This window comes from Chelon labrosus, assembly GCF_963514085.1.
Source record: "Chelon labrosus genome assembly, chromosome: 5".
NCBI lineage: Eukaryota > Metazoa > Chordata > Actinopteri > Mugiliformes > Mugilidae > Chelon > Chelon labrosus.
In genome coordinates this window covers 20846597-20868943 of record NC_140341.1, presented here as the reverse complement: position 1 = coordinate 20868943, position 22347 = coordinate 20846597, and the positions used below count along the sequence as shown (strand labels likewise).

The window sequence follows — 22347 nt, the reverse complement described above, 5'->3', positions numbered from 1 at the left end:
CTGACTTGTTGGGTCGAGTGAACTTGTTTTCTGAATAATGTGCAGCTTTAATTGTAGCTGATTGATTTCAGTCAAGTAACCCATATAATTAGATTTTTTGCAATATATTATGATTTGTAAGCAATCGGATTCAATTGTTGTTTTGATTGTTGTGTGTCATGTCCTTATAAATAAAATAATTCACAATATGTGACCTGGAATTGTTTTTAATATGCATGGAGTCAGGGACTTAAGTTTAAGGTGAAAATGTGTCCAACTGCTGGAAAGCAGCCAAAATATAAAACACTATAAGGTGTGTTGTTGTTGTTGTTGTTATGTTAGGAATAAGGAATTATACTGGGATTCCTAATCTGCATGACTGCTCTTATTTCTTTTCTTCTAATAATTTGCCACGGCACGGGCTGACATCTTTGCAAAGACAAAAGCTATATTAAGTTTACAGTGATAATACAAAAAAAGCAACATATCTGTACATTTCTAAGTGAGAAACATCTGAAATGAGTTCAGTTTTTGACAACAGACTAATTTAACAGTGTCAACTCATTAATCCAACTTGCTTTCCTAACTTGGACACGTCAAAATATCTGCTGTCAAAAGTCCTATCAAATATTATTCGAGATTACCTCCAAGAGAGGGAAAGCATTACCCAGTTTGCTGCCTGTCATTGTTCCTACATTTTTTAGATGAGATGTGTTTTTATATTGTAATCTGTTGGATAAAATGAGATTGTTGACTGGCGTAGCTATTAGACACAACTACTACAGGCCTGTTCTTCTGGTCATTTTCCATAGTCTGAAGCCTAAGAGCGTTAGGGTCACTGTAAAAAAAACATGTTTGGCTATGACTTTTTTTCAAACTCCAAAAAGAAAAACTATAATTCTCCAAATGTATTTTTTTTTTTTTTTTTTAATTTTCCATATGTTTTAGTAAATTATTTCATAAATAAAAAAAAGATAAGGACCTTAAATGGCACGTACATTTTGAGCTATAATGATTAGTCAGCAGGGCTCGCCAAAACAAACACAGTTCTCTTGTGTAAATGCTGCAACACACCCTGGAAAGGTAACCTGTGACAGCACATCCTGCTGGCGGCTGACGTCTCCACGAGACACGCTGTCACTCCGTCTGGATTCAACACTTGAGGAATAATGAACAGCTGATTTGTCATTTCATTGCCACTTCCCCCTCTTTCTTTTTAACGAACACGGAGTGACATGGGACTGTGAAAGGTAAGGGGAAGCTAGCTAAATTCTGTCTGAGAAGTTGCGCGCGTGGCATTAACGTCACACGCCAAACTCTGTTCAAAAATGCGTCAATTTAAGACCCTTGAGAATCACAGGTGCTCCTCAAAATGGCAAAAAATACACTATTTTTTTTTCTTTTTATCAAAAGTTGTTATATTTAAAGACTAATTGCGTACTGGAGAGTATTTTATTTTTGTCACTGAGTGAACATTAACTTTAAAGTTAACAGGAGCTCTTCAAAATGACTTATTAACGTTATATTTTTATGGAGACTATTTTTGTGTCATAGTAAACGTAATGCTGCGTATACTAATGAACACATTTTTCACTACATTTGCAAAATAAATGTTTTTAGCTAAAACTGAGGCGAAAGTGTGATGCTAATGACATGTTGTTGTAGTTAAATGTTGTCTGGACAGGAGCAAACACACCCTGCCGTATCCGGGTGTCCTAATGCTGCACCTGTTGGGACTTTTAAACGCAATGTCACCTTGCTTCCTTAACGTGGCCACTTATTAATGAAAGCGAAACTTTTTTTTTCCCCTCTCTATTTGCCATTCAACCAAACTGTGCAAGTCTAACACAGCTGTTCACAGGTTGCGATGGAATCTCTGCCAATCGGATGGACCCTGCACACCTGTGACCCTGAGGGGCATGGAGCACAGCTGTTGAAGGAAGCCCCTGCTGATAGCAACACAAACACACAAGTCTATGACCTGTTCCACGAAGACGCACAGGTGAGATGTGCACTGTGCCTGCTTGGGTGTCGGTTAAGGTTTGCATTTACATTCCCTTGCCAAAACATTAGCTACACTTGTGAAAAAAGTAATAATTCTAATACAGCAGTCCTGCACTGAATCCCCCTTCGAGGCTGTTATAATGTTTATGCTGAAACAATGTAAGACATGTGGTAATTCAACTGTATGATGAGCTTGTGGTGCTGTTAAACTGGGTTGAATTACACACAGAAGTGTTTCTGTTATTTAGCATAGCCCTACTGACTGAAATAACAGAAACACGGTGAAACACAATTTGAGTTGAGTAGTTGAGAGCTTATTTTTAAATCAAATTTGAGAGCTACACAAACCTCACTAATAGCAGGCATTTTTTTTTTGTTCTGAAAATGAGTGGGGGTTTTTTTGTCTTCAGGGATTTCAGCATTCTAGCCAGCCATGGTGGAGGATCAAACTTTTTGTGTGGGAGCCAGTGCTTTTCGGCACCTGGGACGGCGTCTTCACCACCTGCATGATCAACATCTTTGGCGTGGTTCTGTTCCTGCGTACTGGCTACCTGGTGGTTAGTATACTGTATTTTACTGAGTGTGTTGCCCAACCACGCTTGTCCATTCAGAGATATAGCACATTCTTGCAAAAACTTGAGGCGTGTTAAAGACAAAATGACAGAACTAAAAGATTTGAATTCATCAAACTTTGGTGTGTTGGTGTTAAGAAAACAGCAAAGCTGGAGCTTGTGCTCTGTTAGATTTTTTGTTCTTTATAAATACACCAGCACCCCACTTATCAGATACAGTTGAAGAGACAGAGACTTTCCCAATCATAAGTTCGGTAGTGATGCTCGTCTTGCAGTGCTGTGATGTGTGTAGGTGTGATGAGACGCTGTGCACAACTTGAATACTTGTGCTTTATATACGAGGCGTGTACATTTATGGACAAATGTGTGGAACAGGAAGGAATACTAATGAAGTATGTTTTCACTTTTATACTTATAAAATCTGGCATCAAGTTTGGTAACCGTGTGGGCTTTTCTGTTCAGCTGTTTTTATTTTTAGCTGCCTCCATAATTAAGTATGTGTCACGCTGACACCAGATCCTTAACACAACAATGGGCGTGTGTCATCTCAGGACATGGCTACAAAGACTCTGGGATTGTAATTGCTACATCCGTTGGGTGTAGTTTTGCTTGACGGCTAAAATATAGTTTGCCATGTTGGAGACAGGGTGTCTTATCCGGAGGGAGAAATGACTTGCTTGTTTTTTGTGAGAAGGAAAGAATATGAAGCTACGTTTTTTGCCGTGTTGATGGCACTGATCTCAGCACAAGGTCTATCGCGCTTGTCCTTCCACCCCAGAGGTCCTTCCGGTGATTCATGGCCTTCAGGATTTCCTTCTAATCTTAGTTTTCCTGAGACTAAAATCAAAGTATCAGTTATAAAATAAAGATTTATGAAGTTAAATATACATATTAATGCGATTGGAGTGAGATATAGTAAAATATATATATATATATCCTGAATTAACATTTTCTCTTAGTTGTAGGCCATTTTGTGAGTTTTAAATGTGCTGCTGTTGACTGTTGATTCAGCAATATAACATATGAAGGCAAAGAAAGAACATTTATCAGACATAAGTGAAAGTAATTTGCACTTAAATACCGCCAAAAGTGCACCCAAAGTGCTAATTTACACAGTACTAAATACTGTAACACCAATTGTGGTAACTAATGTTCAAGGTGAATGGGAGCAAAGTCAGGTTCGGTTTCTTGGCCAAGGATACCAAAAGATAAAATAAAATTATAGAAGTACTGGAGGAAAATGCGAAGTAGTAACATGTTTTTAGGGATTTCTACACAAATCACTGAGATAGGTACCATATAGAAAGTTCAGTTGTGGCAGTCAAGGCTTTAAATCCCTCAAATGCATGCAGCTGCAGATGTATGTATACCACTGTATGTGTAGTACTAAGTATTTTGTGTCATGTTATCTCCTGACATCATCTAGGGTAACACAGGAGTACTGCTTGGGATGTTCCTCGTTTCCATGGTGGTGTTGGTTGCTTTAGTGACCGTGATGTCGGGGATAGGAGTGTGTGAGCACTGTGGAGTTGGGAGTGGAGGAATCTACTCCATGATCTCCACCGTCCTTGGGGGCAGAGTAGGGGGCACTGTAGGCCTTCTGTACGTGTTTGGACAGGTGAGGTAACACATGGACTTTCATTGGAGGTTTCTGTTTGTAATGTAACTGAACTATTTGACAACATCTTATTCTATGTTGTGTGTCTTCCTCCCTGCAGTGTGTGGCTGGTGCCATGTACATCACAGGCTTCTCTGAATCGGTGGCGGAGCTGCTGGGTCTCCAGAACCAGTGGACGGTGCGCTGCATGTCAGCAGCAGTGCTGCTAGCTCTGCTCGGAATCAACCTGGCTGGTGTCAAGTGGATTGTCAGGCTACAGCTGCTGCTGCTGGCTGTCCTGGCCATCTCCACACTGGACTTTGTCATCGGCACCTTCACTCACCTTGACCCAGGTAGGACCGGGATCGAGGATTTAGACTGGGGTTGTGGAAAGGGTTAAATCATCACAGATGTTTTTTGTTCGAATATTCTTTTTAGGTATTTTAAAACCATGATCCCACATTTAGGCAAATTTAGTATGCAGTTCCAGAAGATTTTAGCAGAATAAATGAAAATGTGTGAAGCATCAACTAAGGTTGTAACTATACCATCAGGAATACCATGAAGATAATACTGAAAAATAATCCTTTCCCACAGTTCCTGCATCAAAGAAATGAAAGCAAAACATTAGTTCAATAGGTCAACAAGTCTAGCTCTGTTAGAGTACAATATAATACCGTCAACTAAAGGTGTTTACACTTTTTTATGTGAGAACTGGTCAGTGTCAGTGGTGAAACTACAGGCTTTTCAGACTGCACAATTTTCCAGTTCTCATTTTGAAGGTAACATCATCACACTATGTTGTGGATGGATGGTACGGCAGCCTTCATTTACATTTGGAGAAACACATGTGCCAGGTTACAGCAATAAACTGTATCACATTAGTCAAGTAAATACTACAACAATAACTATATAAAACCATAAAATCATATCAATCAAGTCATAAAATGGTCCAGATAACAACAGTAACTACACATAATTTCAGTAGAATACACAATTAGTATTAAATGTTATTTGAGCGTAGTAGTTGGTGCTTTTGTTAAGAAAACAGCATTTTATTTAATCAGCATCTGGTTTACTTAACGAAATGAGAAAGACATTTCTCAACAGGGGAAAAAATGCAGAGCGAAGCTAAGGTTTTATCAGATTTTTTTCACTGCATTGTGACTTGTCACACAACAGGTGTAAGCAGTAAATTACCTTCTCAATTGCCTTACAGAAAACTCTCATTAAAATTATTAGTTCTACTTGTGCTTTTTCCGCTGTAACAAGTCAAACTGGCTGCTGTGGAAACGTATCTGCATATTTTGAAAACGGATGCGAGTGCTTTGCCTTATTAGCAAAGGCAATCAACAGATTTAGGTTCAGCTTTAGTGAGAAAGTAAAATAGGATGAATGGAATCAAATGGACAAGTTTTGCCATCTTGGTTTACAATATTGTTACCAAAAAAATACAGATGAACCGGCAACCGTTGGCTGGAATTTTCATGACCTTTTCAGACCAGTAGGTGTAGCTGCAGTATCATTTATTTCATCCATAGCCTACTGGGACTAGTCAGCATGTTAACCTGTTTTTATCCATGGAGAAATTACTTTCTCAGTTGCGGCTGGTTTTATAAAGTGCTGCATTCTTGCTTTTTATATTTTAAGCTAAGTTTGTTTGTTGAGATTTTCTTTTTCTTTGATGAGGAAATGTTGCCCTTTTTGAGAAGATTATATTCTTTTGTTGGCCTTCAGGAAGTCCTTCCCCACATTTCCTGTTCTCAGTGATTATCAACGTCCTGTCCGGGGGAAGAGAAAAAGTGTTCCAGAAGTGGAGCCAGTCTGTGAATAACACATTTCAGACTCACTCTACATTACAGAAAATCAAACACACATAAAAAACAGCATAATCATATACATTACATTGATTTCCTTCAAACTACAAAGAAATTGGCATACCTGACCTGGGAGGGGGTTCGTTTTTGCATGATTTATCTTTACTACTACCATGCACTGCTGTACCCCTTCCTAGCTTCCATTCTAATTTATAGCATAGTTGGTAGGGGCCAGTCTGCAGTCCCCAGGAAATGTGCGAGAACCAGCCATAATGGTTACGCCAGGTTTTTCCAATTAAGAGCTGCTGTGTGTGTTGTGGTGACCTCATGGTTGGCAGAGGACCAACAGGTCCCTTAGCTAGCTGCAACAGCCTAGATTAGCCTGAACTCACTGAACACTGACTGAGGCACATCCTGAAGGAAAAGGAGCCACCGCCAAAATCATGGTGTCATTGTTTGATAACATGTCCCTGGTGTGCATTTGGCAACGCTATCGCTGCAGTAGGTCTTTTACACACTGTTGTTTAGTTAAGACATGTCTTGTCAATATCAACTCTTTATTATATTATACTATACTCTATATTATATTGGCTTGTCAGCATGTCTGGCAGATAACAGCATTTTAATATAACGTTGATACTGGCTCGTCAATACTTTTGAGCTGTCTCAGAAAAGGTAAAACTTAGAGCGATTAATTACTCAGTCGACTGTCATCGTTTATTTCAGTGATTAGATTCTGGCCTATATGCAGTTTCAGTAACTTGTACTTCCAAGAACAACAAATATTTGAGGGGTGAATAACAGATTTTCATTGTTCTCTTATTTTGTCTCATGTTAAACATTTGAGTCATGTAGTGAACCATTAGACTAGACCAGGGGAGCGGAGGGGAGGGGGAGTTAACGTGCTCTACAGTAGTAGCACAGAATTGCATGACTAGTAATAGAGAAGAAATTAGATAAGAAAATAGAGTACAGGAGCTCAGTGCCTGAGAAAAGAAATGAGAGGATAGGAGCTCGGTGCGAGAGAGAAGAGAAAAGAGGACATGTACTCAATGCATCGTCCCGCAGCATAACTAAGGGATGGTTCAGTCCAGCCCTAACTATAAGCTTGATCAAAAAGGAAAGTCTTAAGGCTCTACCTCCCATTCTACTTTTTGAAATTCTAGGAACCAAAAATAGGCCTGCACTTTGAGGTCGAAGTCATCTGTTGGGATGATATGGTACAATGAGGTCTTTCAGATACGATGGAGCTAGGCCTTTAAGGGCCTTGTATGTAAGGAGGAGGATTTTAAATTCTCTTCTAGATTTTAAAGGGAGCCAATGAAGAGAAGCTAAAACTGGAATAATATGATCTCTCTTGCTAATTCCTGTCAGTGCTCTTGCATTTTGAATCAATTGGAGGCTTTTTAAAGAGCTATTTGGACAGCCAGACAGTAATGCATGAACTAGTTTTTCAGCATTACTTTGAGACAGGATGTTCCTGATTTTGGCGATATTATTATGCAGGTGAAAGAAGGCAGTCCTGGTTACTTGCTTTATATGCTAATTAAAGGTGATATCCTCATCAAGTATAACACCAAGTTATAGTACTGGAGGCCAATGTAGTGCTATCCAAAGAAACTATGTGATTAGATAATGAATCTCTGAGATGTTTATGGCCAAATACAATGACCTCTGTTTTGTCTGAGTTTAAAAGTAGACAATTACGGGTCATCCAGGCCTTTATGTCTTTAAGGCATACTTGGAGATTAACCACCTGATTCGTTTCATCTGGTTTCATGGATAAATATAGCTGGGTGTCATCTGTGTACCAATGGCAGTTTATGCCGTGTTCCATGATAATGCCTAAGGGAAGCATAAATTATGTGAAGAGTATTTGTCCTAGCACAGAACCCTGAGGAACTCCATAACTTACTTTTGTGTAGAAGAATCATTGTGGACAAACTGGAATCTGTCTGACAGATAGCATTCAAATGAGTCTTATGCAGTGCCTTTAATGCCTTGAATTTTTTCTCTAATGCCTACAAGAAGCTCAGTCATTACTACTGACGGCTAAAGGAATAGATGGCTCAACAGAGCTGTGGCTCTTTGTCAGTCTGGCTACAGTGCTGAAAATCTGGGGTTGTTCATGTTTTCTTCTATTAATGATGAATGATATGCTGTTCTAATGTTACCTAGAGCTTTTTTTATAAGTTGTTAAACTATCTTTCCAGGCTATGTGAGCTTCTTCATAATTAGAATGCCAAGTTCTTTCCAGCTTTCGGGCTGCCTGCTTTGAACAGCACCGTGAATTATACCGGGGAGCTAGCCTCCTCCGATTCATGACCTTTTTTTTTCAGAGGGGTAACTGAGTTTAGAGTTGTACTAAGCGATGCTGCAGTGCTATCAACAAAATAATTTAACAAAGTTAAATTGTGGTTGCTGTCATCCACATGAAATAATGGAAATAATGATAAATAATGAAGGAATTAATTCCTTACATCTAGTTATAGCATCATCAGGTAAGCGTCTACTGTAATGAAATGTCTTTCCAATTTCTGTGTGATCCACATTGTAAATTCAAATGTTATGAGGAAATGATCAGACAAACGAGGGTTATGACTAAATACTGTTAGACCTTCAGTTTCTATGCCATATGTTAGTACACGATCTAAGGTGTGATTAAAACAATGAGTTGATCTGTTTACATTCTGAGAAAAGCCAATTGAATCCATAATGACTTAAATGAGGAGCTAAGGCTGTCACTGACAACATCAACATGGATGTTAAAGTCACCTACTATAATGACTTTATCTGTTCTAAGAAATAAATCACATAAAAATTCAGAGAATTCAGCTAAAAACTAGTAAGGAATAAGGAGCAGGTGGGCGATATACCACAACAAAAAGAATTGTTTTTTTGTGTTTTCCAGTCTGGATGAGCAAGGTTTTCAAATGAATTAAAGCTCTGCTTAGGATTAATAGATAAATCGGAGTGGAAGATTGCTGCCAATCCTCCTCCTCTACCTGTGCTTTGAGGAATGTGATAATTGCTATGACTGGGTGGTGTAATTTATTTAAACTAAGATATTCATCATCCTGCAGCCACGGTTCAGTCAAACTAAATAGATCAATCTGATGATCAGTTATCAAATCATTCACTCAGATTTAGACGAGAGAGATCTGACATTTAAAAGACCACATTTAATTTTCCTATTCTTCTGTTCTACCATTAAATTTGTATTGATTTGTATAAGGTTCCTTTTGTTGTTGTCTGGGAGCAGACAGAACATCTATGGAGTTTATGGAGCGGCAGAGAAGTGCGTATGACTGCAACTCTGCCTCCCGGTCTGAACTCTGGGTTGTCATGGTTTCGGGTAGTAGTTGACTAATCCTGAGTAGGATTCTGTCGGAGCCGTAGATATTTTGGATGCAGCCTCTAGTGACCATCAGGGATACTGCATTTTAAGTCACAGCTCCCACATTGGCTTTACTTTTCACTTTCTTATCAACTTCAATTAAAACAGTAACTGTGTGATGGCTATACGGTAGTATCACCAGAAAATGAATTTAGATGTAGTACTATGTGCGTACATATATGAACTCTTAGATTAACATGGTTTCCTCAGATCTCCAGCCACACAGGCCTGCTTACTGAGAGGACTGTGACAGTTCCTTCCTGGAGCCTCTTGGCAGGTGGAGTTAAAACTGAAAAACTGCTTGGCTGCAAAATGCAAGACCGCTCAGAATAGTGCTTTGTCAACTGTGATGGGAGGAGAATTCATTTCCCACTTGTTCTCTTCAAGTACAGTAAATTGCTTAATTTTTGTCAGGGATACAGCGAGTGTATTGTCTCAAGGACCAAGCAGTTCAACCACAACTCCCCTCTTGGTGGTTGTGGATAGAAGAAATGTGGTGTAACACGCCTCATCGTGTCCTGTAGTTGAAGCTTTTCCCCCACAGAACAGGAGGCCGTAATGAGCTCCTCGGGTCTGGGGTTTAGGGTGTTAACCAGACTCACCCACATTTTTAGAAAATGACAAAGAGAGACAGCCGGAACAGAGATCTGAAGCCTGCTGCTGCACTCCAGAGACCGCCTCACCACCTCTCCCTGCGATCCCAGCTATAATATATGGTTCTCGATCATTCCAGTGGGACCTGCTCCACCTCTGTAAAATCACAGCCTGCCCTGTGCTCCATGCACAGCAGTTTATACTGGTTAATGTGGAAGAGTGAGAGGTCAGTCAGACAGAGGGAGAGGCCTCAGATGTTCATGTAATCCGACTACACATTCCAGTGTGTATCAGAGGAATGCTGAGCTTAGAAAGGAGCCCCACTCTCCCTATACACTTGCTCTTCAAAGAGAAAGCAAACTGGAATAAGGACACTCTCACCACTGCTTTGCCTAAAAGCATGGGCCTTAGACTTATAATATTTACATAAATGTTCACTGGAGTCAGTATTCTTCATCCTCTGCCGCCCATCAATATATACACCAAATTCCATGGCAATATATCCAATAGTTGTCAAGATTTATTAGTTAATTCAGTTTATTCATTTAAAACATCAACATTTAACACTTTTGAATAATGGATAATAACAAAACAAGAATAACAATATAATGAAATAATAAATCTAAGTAAGAAACCCAGTATGCAATCACTCATAAATAACATACATTTAATATTACAGTGCATGTTTGAAATAGGAAGAAGTAAACACATATTTATTCATACATCTTCTATTCCCTATTCATTAAAGAGGAACTACTGTTTTTGACAACTTGGACCTTATTTCTGGCATAAAATACGGTCATTTACTCACCCATATAACTTTTGTGTAATCCGTATTCCTTCGAGAGATAATTAGATCAGTATATATCCATGCAGTGGGAGTGACTGGGGCACCAAAACACAGACTCTAAATAACGTATTAACTGCCGCGAAATTCGTTCATTTCACCAATATTTTGTTATCGTACGCTAGTGCTATTCCCCGTTGAGTCCGGAGTTACCTGTTATCGTCATGTCCTCTGACCTGGATGATGTCGTCTCTGAGCGCCTCGCGCACCTGCGATGGTCGGCTTGTTTACCTGTAATTTGCTACTGCTAGTTTTTTTGCAACATGGCTGAATATTTTTCCGATTCTGAGATTGTGTACGAACCATAGCAGACCCGGCATTCGTGTGGATGTTACTTGTTACACACAAAAATGGTTTAGAAACAAGTTAAAAAACATGAAAAACAGCACAAGGTGTTGACCTGGCCTCCAAATTCCGTAGATCCCAAACTGGTCAAGTATCTGAGAGATACACTGGAACAAGCCTGATCCACAGAGGCCCCTCCCATCAACCCATAGTACCCCCCACTAACAACATTCTGTTTCCAGAATGGCGAGTCACAACTGTTTTGGAGGGACAAGGGAGACCTACACAATATTCGGAAGGTGGTTATAATGTTATGCTTGATCAGTGTACCACTCCATGTGTAAGACGTATGGCTAAAGGTGCGTCAGCCTGACGGTGGTGAAAGAACAATCAGATCATCACTTGAAAGTCAGAGGGGAACTATCTTAGGATTCTGTATTATGTAAGAGTACATGTTTCATTATGTAAGATACAAATCACAAATAGCATCCCATTTCACAAATGTTTGTCACTTGCAAACTGCAGGCACATTCCTGCAAGTGGAAATTTTTATGAAATAAGGCAAAACACCAGACCTGTTGCCCTAAACCTCCAGTTAAGACAATTTGATTATTTTTATATTGAGGTAATGATTATTTGACATTAAGGAGTATATATCGACTCCCTCTGTTAAAATGTGATTGACACACAAAAGAAAAAAAGATTTCTAGCAAAATACAATGAAGTTTCCATCTGTGGAAAACAACAGTGGTCCAACTGCAAATCTTTGCTCCCAAATACATTTCATCTGGTCTTTATAGAGTAAAATAGTATGCGTGTGAGCAAGTTTTTTCCCCACAGAAAACGGAGGATCTTTTTGTCGTATATCTAAGCATTTTGTCCATGGAGTGTTATGTGAACATGTGAACGCCCTCAACAGAGAGAGCTCAGTTGTGAGAGCTGGAGTCACACTTTCTTGGATGTTGGACTACAATGTTGTAATATGGGTGGGGAGCTCATGGTGCAGACATTTGTTAGACCCTGATTGTTTGGACAGAGGGCGATTTTACTGGTTCACATAGTGAACAAGAGTCTGAGCTAGACCTATTTGTTATCCGTTTTTACACCTAATATCCTGGAGAACATGGACACTTGGATTAAACAGTACATGCAGCTCTTCAGAGTTAGGCTTTTTTTCTGGAACAAAAGAAAAAATGAGTATGCTCGCTCTCTCTGTCCCTGTCTCTCTCTCTCTCTGTCCCGCTCTCTTTTTCTCTCCCTCTCTTTTCTCCCACTCTCTGCCTCCCTCTCTCGCTCACTTTGATTCTTTAGCTCAAACTTGGAAGCTGCTGAGCTTCTGAAAAGGGTGGTGACTTCCTTTTGGATAAACATGTCATTAATCTGAGAGAACACATTCTTTCCCATCGCAAGATAACCAAGGGGGAAATGTCCGGTGTTGTAACATAGGCGGGTCCTTCAGACTGTGTGCTTTGAATGGCCCCCACCAATGCAGAACAATCTCCCCTCACACATTCAACAAAGTGACCTAGACTGAACTGAGCTGTCCGGTCATTAGCTGTGCATCACTACCTGTGGTTGACATTTATTTTGACTGAATTACATCCTTCAATTAAGCTATGTTTGTTTTACATTTGTGACCATGATATATTTAGTTTCAGGCTGTGTGAACTATTCAGATATAATGCTATTGTTGTTCTATGCATAATCCCATGTGTGAATTTATCTCCACTAGTGTAAAATGTCAATAAAAATGGACCAAATGCAGTGCCTAAAAACTTCATACGATGACTGCAGGCAGGAACTAGACTGCAGTCTGGTGATTTTATTAATGGAAAGCAAAAAAGTTTTATAGAATTAATAAAGAAGAACCACTGCCTGGTCCATGAACTTAACTAAAATTGTTTATATATCAAATACATTTAGCATAAAATACAAAGGAAAATGTAAAATGTTCAAGTTGTCATTAACAATCAAGTATTGTGCATTGTGGCTTCAGATTATTGTGCGTTCAGCCTTGTAGTAGTTTTGGTGAAATTTTAACAGAATGTAGAGCAGTGAAATTTATTTTAGTGTCTTCTCAGCACATGGAGTTTGTCTCGTCGTCATAAAACTGAATAATGATAACTGGACAACTTCAGCTGCTATATTTAGTTTGTAATGTGTTTGTCTTCTCAAATATTAAGAATAGTTTCAGATATCAGCTGTGCTTCTGTACTTGTAGGCTGTCAGTAAAGTTATTGATGCACTATACAAAGACATTTATAGGAATGATCAATGCTGCCAGTGGATAGATTGATAGTTTCGACTGTTTACTCAGCAAGTGAATGGTAATCTTGGCAGAATGCTGCATTTAGTGGCTGCTGGGAACTCAGGATTTTTAAACTCTGACTACAAAAAAATGAAAGAGGATGCTACCATAATTAGATTGCCCTCTTTAGCTTATTGAGTAAGGCTTCTCAACTTTGACCAAATAAAACCATATACAGCATTGTGGGCACCCATTTTTCTCTTCTGTGTTATGTTTCGTGATGACGTGTCTGTTGACAATCCTTTCTGTACCGATGTCCTTTGTGCGTTGTGGCCTCCTCTTTCAGAGCATGGGTTCATTGGTTATTCAGCCGAGCTGCTCAGCAGTAACATACTGCCAGACTATAGCGCAGGGGAAACCTTCTTCACAGTCTTTGGCGTCTTCTTTCCTGCTGCTACAGGTAAGTAGACAAAGTATGTAAACACTCCCTGCTTTTCATTTTTGCCGCCACCTACCTATGCCCGTAGCAGATGCAGATGCAGTAGTGTAAATATACATATTGTATTCTACAGTATTTTGTGTACATTTTTGTGGTTTGTGTGTGTCTAGGGGTTATGGCAGGCTTCAACATGAGCTCAGACCTCCGGCGGCCAGAACACAACATCCCTGTGGGAACGCTGGCAGCTGTCTTCACCTCGTAAGATGACACCCCAAAAACCCACCAACACCACACTCCTGACAATAGAGTTAAATACAAAAACAGTGAATCACACACACCATGCAATATGCAGCTGCAGAAACTACAGTGGCTATAAAAGAAGAAATGAAGACTACACATTTTATTTAGGGCAAACTGGTGGTAAAATTCATCCACCAGAGTAATTTCCACATGACTATATTTTAGTTTTGCGGTGCTGTCATGATACTGAGTGTTCTTTTTTTTTTTTTGCACTGGAGTGTCACCACATACAACCACATTCCCTTGATGTTGTCTCCTATTAATAGAGAGAAAGGAGCATTGTTAATAATTCGGTGTGGTGTACTGTTGGTGACCTGCAGGTGGTTCCTGTATCTGGTCTTCGTCTTCCTCCTGGGGGCCATCTGCACTAGAGAAGCTCTACGCTATGACTTCTTAATAGCAGAAAAGGTAAACTCCTCTTTGTTTCCATCCTACCCTGTGAGAGAGGCCTTTCAACAGGAGTTGAGGGGATTCCCCACAATGGGTCACTTCGCTCATTTGTCGTAGTTACTTCAGGTTCCGAATATGTATGTATGTATCTAAATGTGTGAGATATATGGATCCTTTTTCTTGTTTTTGTTTTTTTTGTTGATGTAGTATCATACTTTTACCTCGTCTCTTTGTAAAGTTTGATGTACCAACTGTAAAGGGCTTAGAGAATTTTATTTAGCATGTGACTTTTAAAACACACAAAAAATGTCAATAGTCAAGCCCCAGTATTTTATTCTATTTTACTCTGAATAGGGCTGTTATGCTAATTCAAATACCCGAGGCACAAAGCTCAGATTAAATAAATTTAGACTGTATTTAGTTTGGAAACTAATACTCTTTTATTTCAGTGTGCAGAAGTGTCCCATAGCATGCATGTCAACTTTTGCCACAGATCCAATAACATAAACTGGCAACACTTTTTTGTTTTGCCATGAAAAGTCAACAGAGTGACTGAACTGCCCTCAAGGGCTGATGTCTTAGATTTTGATGCGGCTAAACTATCTAAGTTGACAACCCACAATCAAGAAATGAATCACTGATAGTTCTTGTTGGATTATACGTAACAGCCAGACCTCAATAAGTGAGGTCAGAAATCCCGGCTCCAGACAGATTTACTGAGCAGATGTCACTTGCCATGTGTGTACATTCACTGTGGTATTGCTGCAAGAGTCATAAATCTAATATTAAAACTAAATTATTCTCAAGTTACAAGAAGAACATTAGATTTTGCTAACCAGTTGCAGAAGTCCTTGACATCTCCATCAGTGGTTAGTTCTCATTGTTTTTATAAGGGGCTGGCTGCAGCGGAACTGAACTGGGTGTAGCTGTTGTGAGCTCTCAACCCCACCCCATCCTTTTTCACCCTCTGTTTGTTTTCCTTCTTCCTCCAGGTCTCCTTGGTGGGTTTCCTCTTTCTGCTGGGCCTCTACATCTCCTCCCTGGCTTCCTGCATGGGCGGCTTGTACGGAGCACCCAGGATCCTCCAGTGCATTGCCCAAGAGAGGGTCATCCCCTCTCTGGCCTTTCTGGGAAGAGGGGTGGGTGGATGGGTGGATGGATGGATGGATGGAGTCATGGAGGGAGGAATGTGTGAATTTTAACACCATACTGAAAAATATTAGCTGGAGTCAGCATGATGTCAGTTGAGATTATTTACCGAGGGTGTTTAAATTCACATAAATGCGTGATAATTATTTGCTTTTAGCACCATGGCGGTTTAAATAGTAACATTAATTAACACGTTTAGATACTAACATCACTGGGGATGAGGCCATGGTCACGGGGAGCAAAACCTGGTGAATGCACCTCATTTTTTGCTCATAATTTATTTTAAGATGCAGAAATCTGCAATGCAGAGTAGCAGTGGTTAAACAATTATGAAGGAATATAGTTATGCTCCTTCTTAATTGGCGTCAAATAACTATAGATGTATTTTCTAATGCAGGTAAGAGGGTAGTCTCAGCTTTAGCTGGAGTTTAGAATAGTTTGGTTCAACTCATGGAGAAACAGTTTCTATTGGCAGTAGAAAAGCACAATATAAAGCAACTACAAAGGCTGATGGATTATTATAATGTTTGTGCCTCAAGTTTCCAACTTGATTTTGGAACTAGCACTGACAATATAATCCCAAATAAAAGTCCAGTTATTAGCTTTTTACAGAGGTTTCAGCCAAAAAGCTCTATTGCCATGGCAACTGAACAAACTTCTGCTAAAAACCATATGGTGAGTTAAGACATAGTCACAAGTCATAGATTTAGTTGCTTATTTTCACTTTTTTACTTTTTTCACTATGCATACACATCCTGTTAACCATCTCTATGATACAACTATAAACCCTGATTTAAACCTCATATAATCCAGATCTAAACATGTGCTGCAAGAGAGCTTCACACCACAATAAGAGAAGCTCATAAATCTAATAGTGATGAGCAAATGTACCTGTCAAAACTGTTATAATGGCTGATAAATGGCTTGTCAGGAGATTAATTTGTAGATGAATAATGAACTGGCATTCATTATGCAAATTAAAATAAGATAATGTTATTTTTCAGTGCAGCTTTACACTACAATTTTAACATAATAGGAACCTCAAAGAGTTTGATTCCATAAAATTCTCCAACTGAACTGCGGCTTCAAACAACAACATTACTTGGTAAATCAGCCCACTTATCATGATGTAGATGTTTCTGATTGGCTAATAAGTAATTGGTACAACCTAATAATTGTGCCTGGCCTGAATGTATAGGGGGGTGTGGTGTTTGAACAGGAAACTTTTACAGGACTGCCTAATTTTAGAGTCAAGAGTCCATAGAAGTGAATGGACTGACTTCATTACAGCAGAAGAGTTACGACTCACTGCTGCTACACACACACAGTCACGTTGACGTCCTGACCCTGTCCACCCCCGTTTTCCTCAGACTTCCCTGGATGGCAGCAGAGTCTGACCTCTCTCAGCAGGCTGGAATGAGGCCTGAGACATCTTGGCCCAAATCAAAGCCCCAGAACAAACGCAGGAAGGGCGACGGGCCTTGCCCTACTCCGCTGTGTGCTCTGGAGCCCCGCCAGGCACAGAGCGGAGCTCCTTAAATTGTGTGATAGGACCTGGGAAGTTAAAGCAAACTGGTTAAAAAACAAAACAAAACACATGTTAAAACAGTTTTAACATTTTAAGGAAGGGACTACTGTGGGGCCATTGTTTGCGTGCCTCAAAATGTAATGATTTTCATATCATCGTTAGTTCATTCAATTGTGTGTTTTCTGGAATGTAACATCACCCTTATCAAGTAAAGGTATTGTTTATTTTTCTTAAAACATATGTGTTTCATTTAATGCAATGTAGGCGTATTAATGGAACATTTTTTATCAAGACAAGACATTCAACAGTTGAGTAAAATGGGAATAGCTTTTCTCATGGTCATCACAGCTGTCCACCGTCAGGTTAGCCAGAAAAAAGGCCAGATGAAGTCATGGGAAGATTTTTTGGAACAGTTCATTTTTTGCACAATGGTATTGTAGTCACTGTTCTCATTATATAATCAGACCCACATTCTACTACGGCCAACAAATAACGTAACTGAGTTATGCTTAGCAATTGCATCTCGGTTGGTACGTAAATCCAAACATATTAAAATTAATGGCACAACAAAAGTTAAAGAGGAGGAATTGGACCTTGTCCCGTGTATATTGTGTATTTTTCCACAATTGAAATTGTCTGTGAAACCCATACAGTAAGTTAGTTAGTTTTCAATTGTTCAATGGTTTGTTGTGACAATCTCTTTTTTTCTAACAGAAAGGCCCAAACAAGACTCCAGTGGCGGCTATCTGTCTGACCAGCCTGTTGACCATGGCCTTCATTTTCATCGGCCAGGTCAACGTGCTGGCGCCCATCGTCACAATCAACTTCATGCTCACCTACAGTTTCGTCGACTACTCCTACTTCAGCGTGGTCATGACCTTCCAGCTTCAGACTAAGGACAAGAGGGACACCTTGAACCTGGCCAAAAGAACCCAGCGCAGGTCCACCAGGCAGAGCTCCAGACCGCTGATCGAAGCCGCACTCCCCAACTATGGGAGCGCAGGCGACAGTCCACAGAGTAAAGGGACTCTGTTGGAGTTCACCAGGGACATGGACCAGATCTTTCCACCTGACTCAAATCTTAATGCTGAGAACACCTCCTCCATGCAAGAGCAGAGCAGCAGGTCTAAGAACAGAAAGGCTACTGCTAAGCAGAAGCTGATGGACAGCTTTGGTTTGGACCAGAACCGCAATGTATTTTCAGAAGATAGGGGAGGAGAGGAAATGGGTTCAGCTCCATCAGAGCAGGAATCTGATGGACAGTGTGGAAAGGAGGAGCTCAGGGTTGAAGAACAAACTCAAAACATCAAATGCCATTCAAAAATAAGTGATGTTCAGTTGGATTCATCTCCAGAGACTAACAACCACGACGCAGGTAATCAGATTTACCATGAACAGTTAGACTAGACTAAAGTTTATATCATAGAGGTATGTTGTACCTGTTTGTGTCATATTTCTTAAATCTTTCAGGTGATGAAGTTAAAGCTGAACACCAGAGCTTTGAAATCCAACCCTTAGAAAATTCCCTCTATGCAAAGTTTTGTAATCACTGGATCGCTCTCATTGGGGTACATTACACACTGCCCACTGTTCATTATTTTTTCATTTTAGCTTTACAGAATTTAATGAATAATGTGAACATATCATTTGTTTTCTTGCAGGCACTGAGCTCCATATTTATTATGTTTGTTATTCAGTGGGTTTATGCCCTAGCAAATATAGTGGTTGCCCTGCTGCTCTTCTTCTACATCGGGAAAACAAGTCCTGGACTACCAATAGGTGATTTTCATCTGTTTATTTCCTTTTTAGAAACCTTCAGTTTTTCTTCATGGTAAGGTCCATAGATGTAGATCAGGAGATCAGAACGCACAGTACACAGCCTTTGAAAGGTAAAATGCACTGGGGCTACTCCACACAGCAACAGCACAGAGACTTATACTGTATGAATAACATTCACAGCTGTTGAATTCTTCATTACAGTAACAGTTAATTAGATATAAATGTTTTGACATAAAGTAATATACACAATACAGACACCTAATGAAGAGATAAGTTATAATATTATATTTCTAGATTGCATAAAATAGCCCAAAAAATCACAATATACACTACCTGACTGCAACGGACAGTCAGTCAGTGTTTTTTTTTTTTTTTTTTACTGATCCAACTTCATTAAAGCAAGTTATACAACATATTTATATCATTTATAATAAATGTTATCATGTGTTGATCTTTTGTAATAATACCTGTCCTCAGGGTAGATTGTTCGTAGTACCATAAGCAAATAGTCGTGTGGTCTATTGACATAGGCCTTCTATAAGTCTAAAAACACATTATTACTAAAATAAATAGATAAAATACACATACAATGCAATGTTATAGATTATATGGTTCACTAAGTAGTGAGGCTATGCTGCCATTAAATAAAGTAGAGTCTATACTCCAACTCTGAGTGTAAAATGTGCTTAAAATATATTTTGTCTCAATATCACTGTAACTATTATTACAATATACATATTCACTGAGTAACACATTTACATGTGGAAGTGATTGTTTACACTGGCATTTATCTGTCAGACCTTCAGCAACCATTCTGTTATCTAGTGCATGGATTACATATGTAAGTGGGGCGCCCGTGGTCTGGTGGTAAGCGAAGCAGACTTGGGACCATAGGGTCAATGGTTTGAAATGCTGCTTTTTTTTCCGTTAGCGTATTTCATAGATGTTACATTTTATAAAGAGTGTGCAGATTTTAGATAGCCCATTTCATTACACGCTCCTGCTTTTTGATACTTAACTGAAAAGGAAGATGTTTTTTTAGCTAAACTTATGTCCAGCAAAAGTCACTTTTTCATGTAAGCCTTCAGATTTAGTCACCCTTTGTTCAGCGATTATATGACCTGGTAGCTCTGCAGGAACTTTCACTTGCGGTCTCTTTGCGAGGCGGTCTGGCAGCTGTTGTGGCTTAGGATTTCTAGAATAGCTAGATGGGTCACTCCGCATCTGTGCAATAAACTCACCACATTACAACGCGCCTTAGCACTCTGACTCCAGCTCACGACATTTCTGAACATAAGCGTTGCAAGTGTTAAACATTTGTCACGCAGGTGGACGATGAGGTGTTGCCAGTGTCTCAGTGTGGTTACTGTTCCTGTACTACCCTTATGTACAGTGTTATAAAGAGATGTTCATTCATTCATTCATCTTCTGTAGCGCTTATTCCTGTTAAGGATCGCAGGGGACTGCTGGAGCCTGTCCCAGCTGTCAAGAGATGTTCAAGTTTAGTCAGTTTAAATGTATAATTATTAATACTTTTTTTTTTTTTTTTTGCAGGTGTTGCAGCTCAATTCAGCTTTTTCAGGTGGCTCAAGTCAACACTGAGAAGAATTTGCAGGTATTGTGTGGTTTTAATGTTACTCTGAACACAGTTTAATTTGTATTTGTATTGGTTTCAGTAAAGACTTTTATGTCCTTGTCTTTCAGTGGAGATGGATCTCTACAGGATGAGATCGTAGTGACACCCTCTCTGTCCGGGGTCGACCTCACAACTAAGCAGCTGACGGAGGAAAATGCAGACTTTGCCTCTCGTCACCGCTATCACCAGTCGTCATTCATCAGAGCGGACGAGATGGTCCACCCACCGTTCCACTGATTGACTTAAATACTGCCTCAGTTACACACTAAACCACACTAAACCTCAAAGCTGGCCTCGTGTTGTTCAATGGGCCGCATTTAGCGCACATATTCTGATTTAACAAAGAGACACAGATGGTTTTCCTGTTGCAACTCAAGGAAACCTGAGCTTTTCTTAGAATTGCACAAAAGGTGTGTGTGTGTGTGTGTGTGTGTGTGTGTGTGAGAGAGAGAGACATGTTTGGGGCTGTTTTTTTTTTTTTTACATAACACTAACAGAACGTAAAATTCTTTATCTTGTATTTAAAATCCTTTACAAATGGATGAAAATATCACAACTTCTATGAATTACTCCTGTGTGCAATATCCTGTGTACATGTGACACAAAGATTTAATTAAAATCTCCTCACTCATGTCTTTATGGATACACTTCATTGGTTATAGAATGGTTTCGATGAGTATGGAAATACTTTTATTAATTTACTTTGCTTTCTGCAGACCTAGAGGGATTAAAAAATATCAAAATTATTAATTTATTATACCTATGTCTGGCATCTGAAATCCAACTTGTAGCTGTTTATGAATGAATCATTGTGCTCTAATCACAGCCAGCAGCTTGTCATAAGACAGATCCTGTAGAAGTGCAAGGAAAAGCATCAGATTAGCTGATAAATAAAAGTGAGTTTATTAGATTTGAAATAATAATAATAATAAATACAAGCTGAATATTTTATTGTATAATATGTTTTGCATATATGTATTTGTTTGGGTGAACTGTGTGCCACAGAAGAGAGTTTGAGCAGCTCAACAGCAAGGCTGTGAAAACCACTTCCTCTTTTCATATTCTTGTCAGAGCAGCAACCTACCATCAAGTGAATAATCATCTGTAAACACACTGATACCTTGTTGCTATATCACTAGTCTCCAGGTGATAATCGGTGAAAACAAGACAGTGTAGAGCTGTTGGTCTGTTTGTCTCTGCAGCTTTGGATCACAAGACAGCCCTGAATTCTAGACACGTTTTGACACAGGATGTCTGTTTTTGTTTGTTTTAACTGCAAAGTGAAAATGCAAAATGAAAGTGGCATTTAATGCATATATTGAATGTTAATCAGTCAGTTATATGCACTGCAAACCTGTATAATGTGTCGCTGTTATGTGTTACAGACCACCACCATCGATGGCCATTTTGTTTCCTCTGCTGGTCTCTGACGGAGGCTGATCACATTGCTGCGCGTAAGTTAAGTACAATTTCCATCTTGGTAAATATAGATAATGCTTTCCCCTTACATTACACTGACAGCTATTCTGCCACCCAGTAAAGTATATTTCTATGATAGTGTGGCTTCCACAGAGGCCAGATATCGGCATCATGGAGTCAGTCTGGGATTACACGAAGAGACCTAAAACACTGACATGGATTTAATCTAATCTAATCTGTGGCACGATCCCTGACCCAGTGATACTAACAACTAAGTACCCTGAGAAACTGCACCAAACTCTACCTGTAACTACTACAATACTACTACTACAACAATACTACTTAACTAATACAATAGTACTACTAC

The 22347-nt window shown here is 39.4% G+C and overlaps 2 protein-coding genes across 2 annotated transcripts in view; both read left to right on the top strand.

Annotated features, from left to right (window-relative positions):
* Positions 1-1105: 1105 nt before the first annotated feature.
* Positions 1106-20999, top strand: slc12a8 (solute carrier family 12 member 8). Its single transcript, XM_084544362.1, has 14 exons — positions 1106-1229; positions 1821-1981; positions 2394-2540; positions 3982-4173; positions 4274-4505; positions 13687-13800; positions 13950-14037; positions 14400-14487; positions 15462-15608; positions 17861-18521; positions 18617-18714; positions 18808-18925; positions 20480-20540; positions 20630-20999. The coding sequence occupies exons 2-14, from the start codon at positions 1847-1849 to the stop codon at positions 20796-20798; spliced, it is 2250 nt and encodes a 749-aa protein (XP_084400488.1). The 5' UTR covers positions 1106-1229; positions 1821-1846; the 3' UTR covers positions 20799-20999.
* heg1 (heart development protein with EGF-like domains 1) overlaps positions 20994-22347 on the top strand; it is a 14574-nt gene continuing 13220 nt past the window's right edge. Inside the window, exon 1 of the mRNA XM_084544355.1 lies at positions 20994-22015. Coding sequence (XP_084400481.1) covers positions 21871-22015 — 145 coding nt within the window. The 5' untranslated portion in view covers positions 20994-21870. The remainder of the gene's footprint in view (positions 22016-22347) is intronic.

What these genes read in the sequence shown, in the direction of transcription:
- slc12a8 (XM_084544362.1), top strand. Translation starts at nt 1,847, where the DNA reads ATGGAATCTCTGCCAATCGGATGGACCCTGCACACCTGTGACCCTGAG. An exon ending in CTTCACTCACCTTGACCCAG is followed by an intron (nt 4,506 to 13,686) that starts GTAGGACCGGGA and finishes CTCCTCTTTCAG; the next exon opens with AGCATGGGTTCATTGGTTAT. An exon ending in GACTAACAACCACGACGCAG is followed by an intron (nt 18,522 to 18,616) that starts GTAATCAGATTT and finishes TAAATCTTTCAG; the next exon opens with GTGATGAAGTTAAAGCTGAA.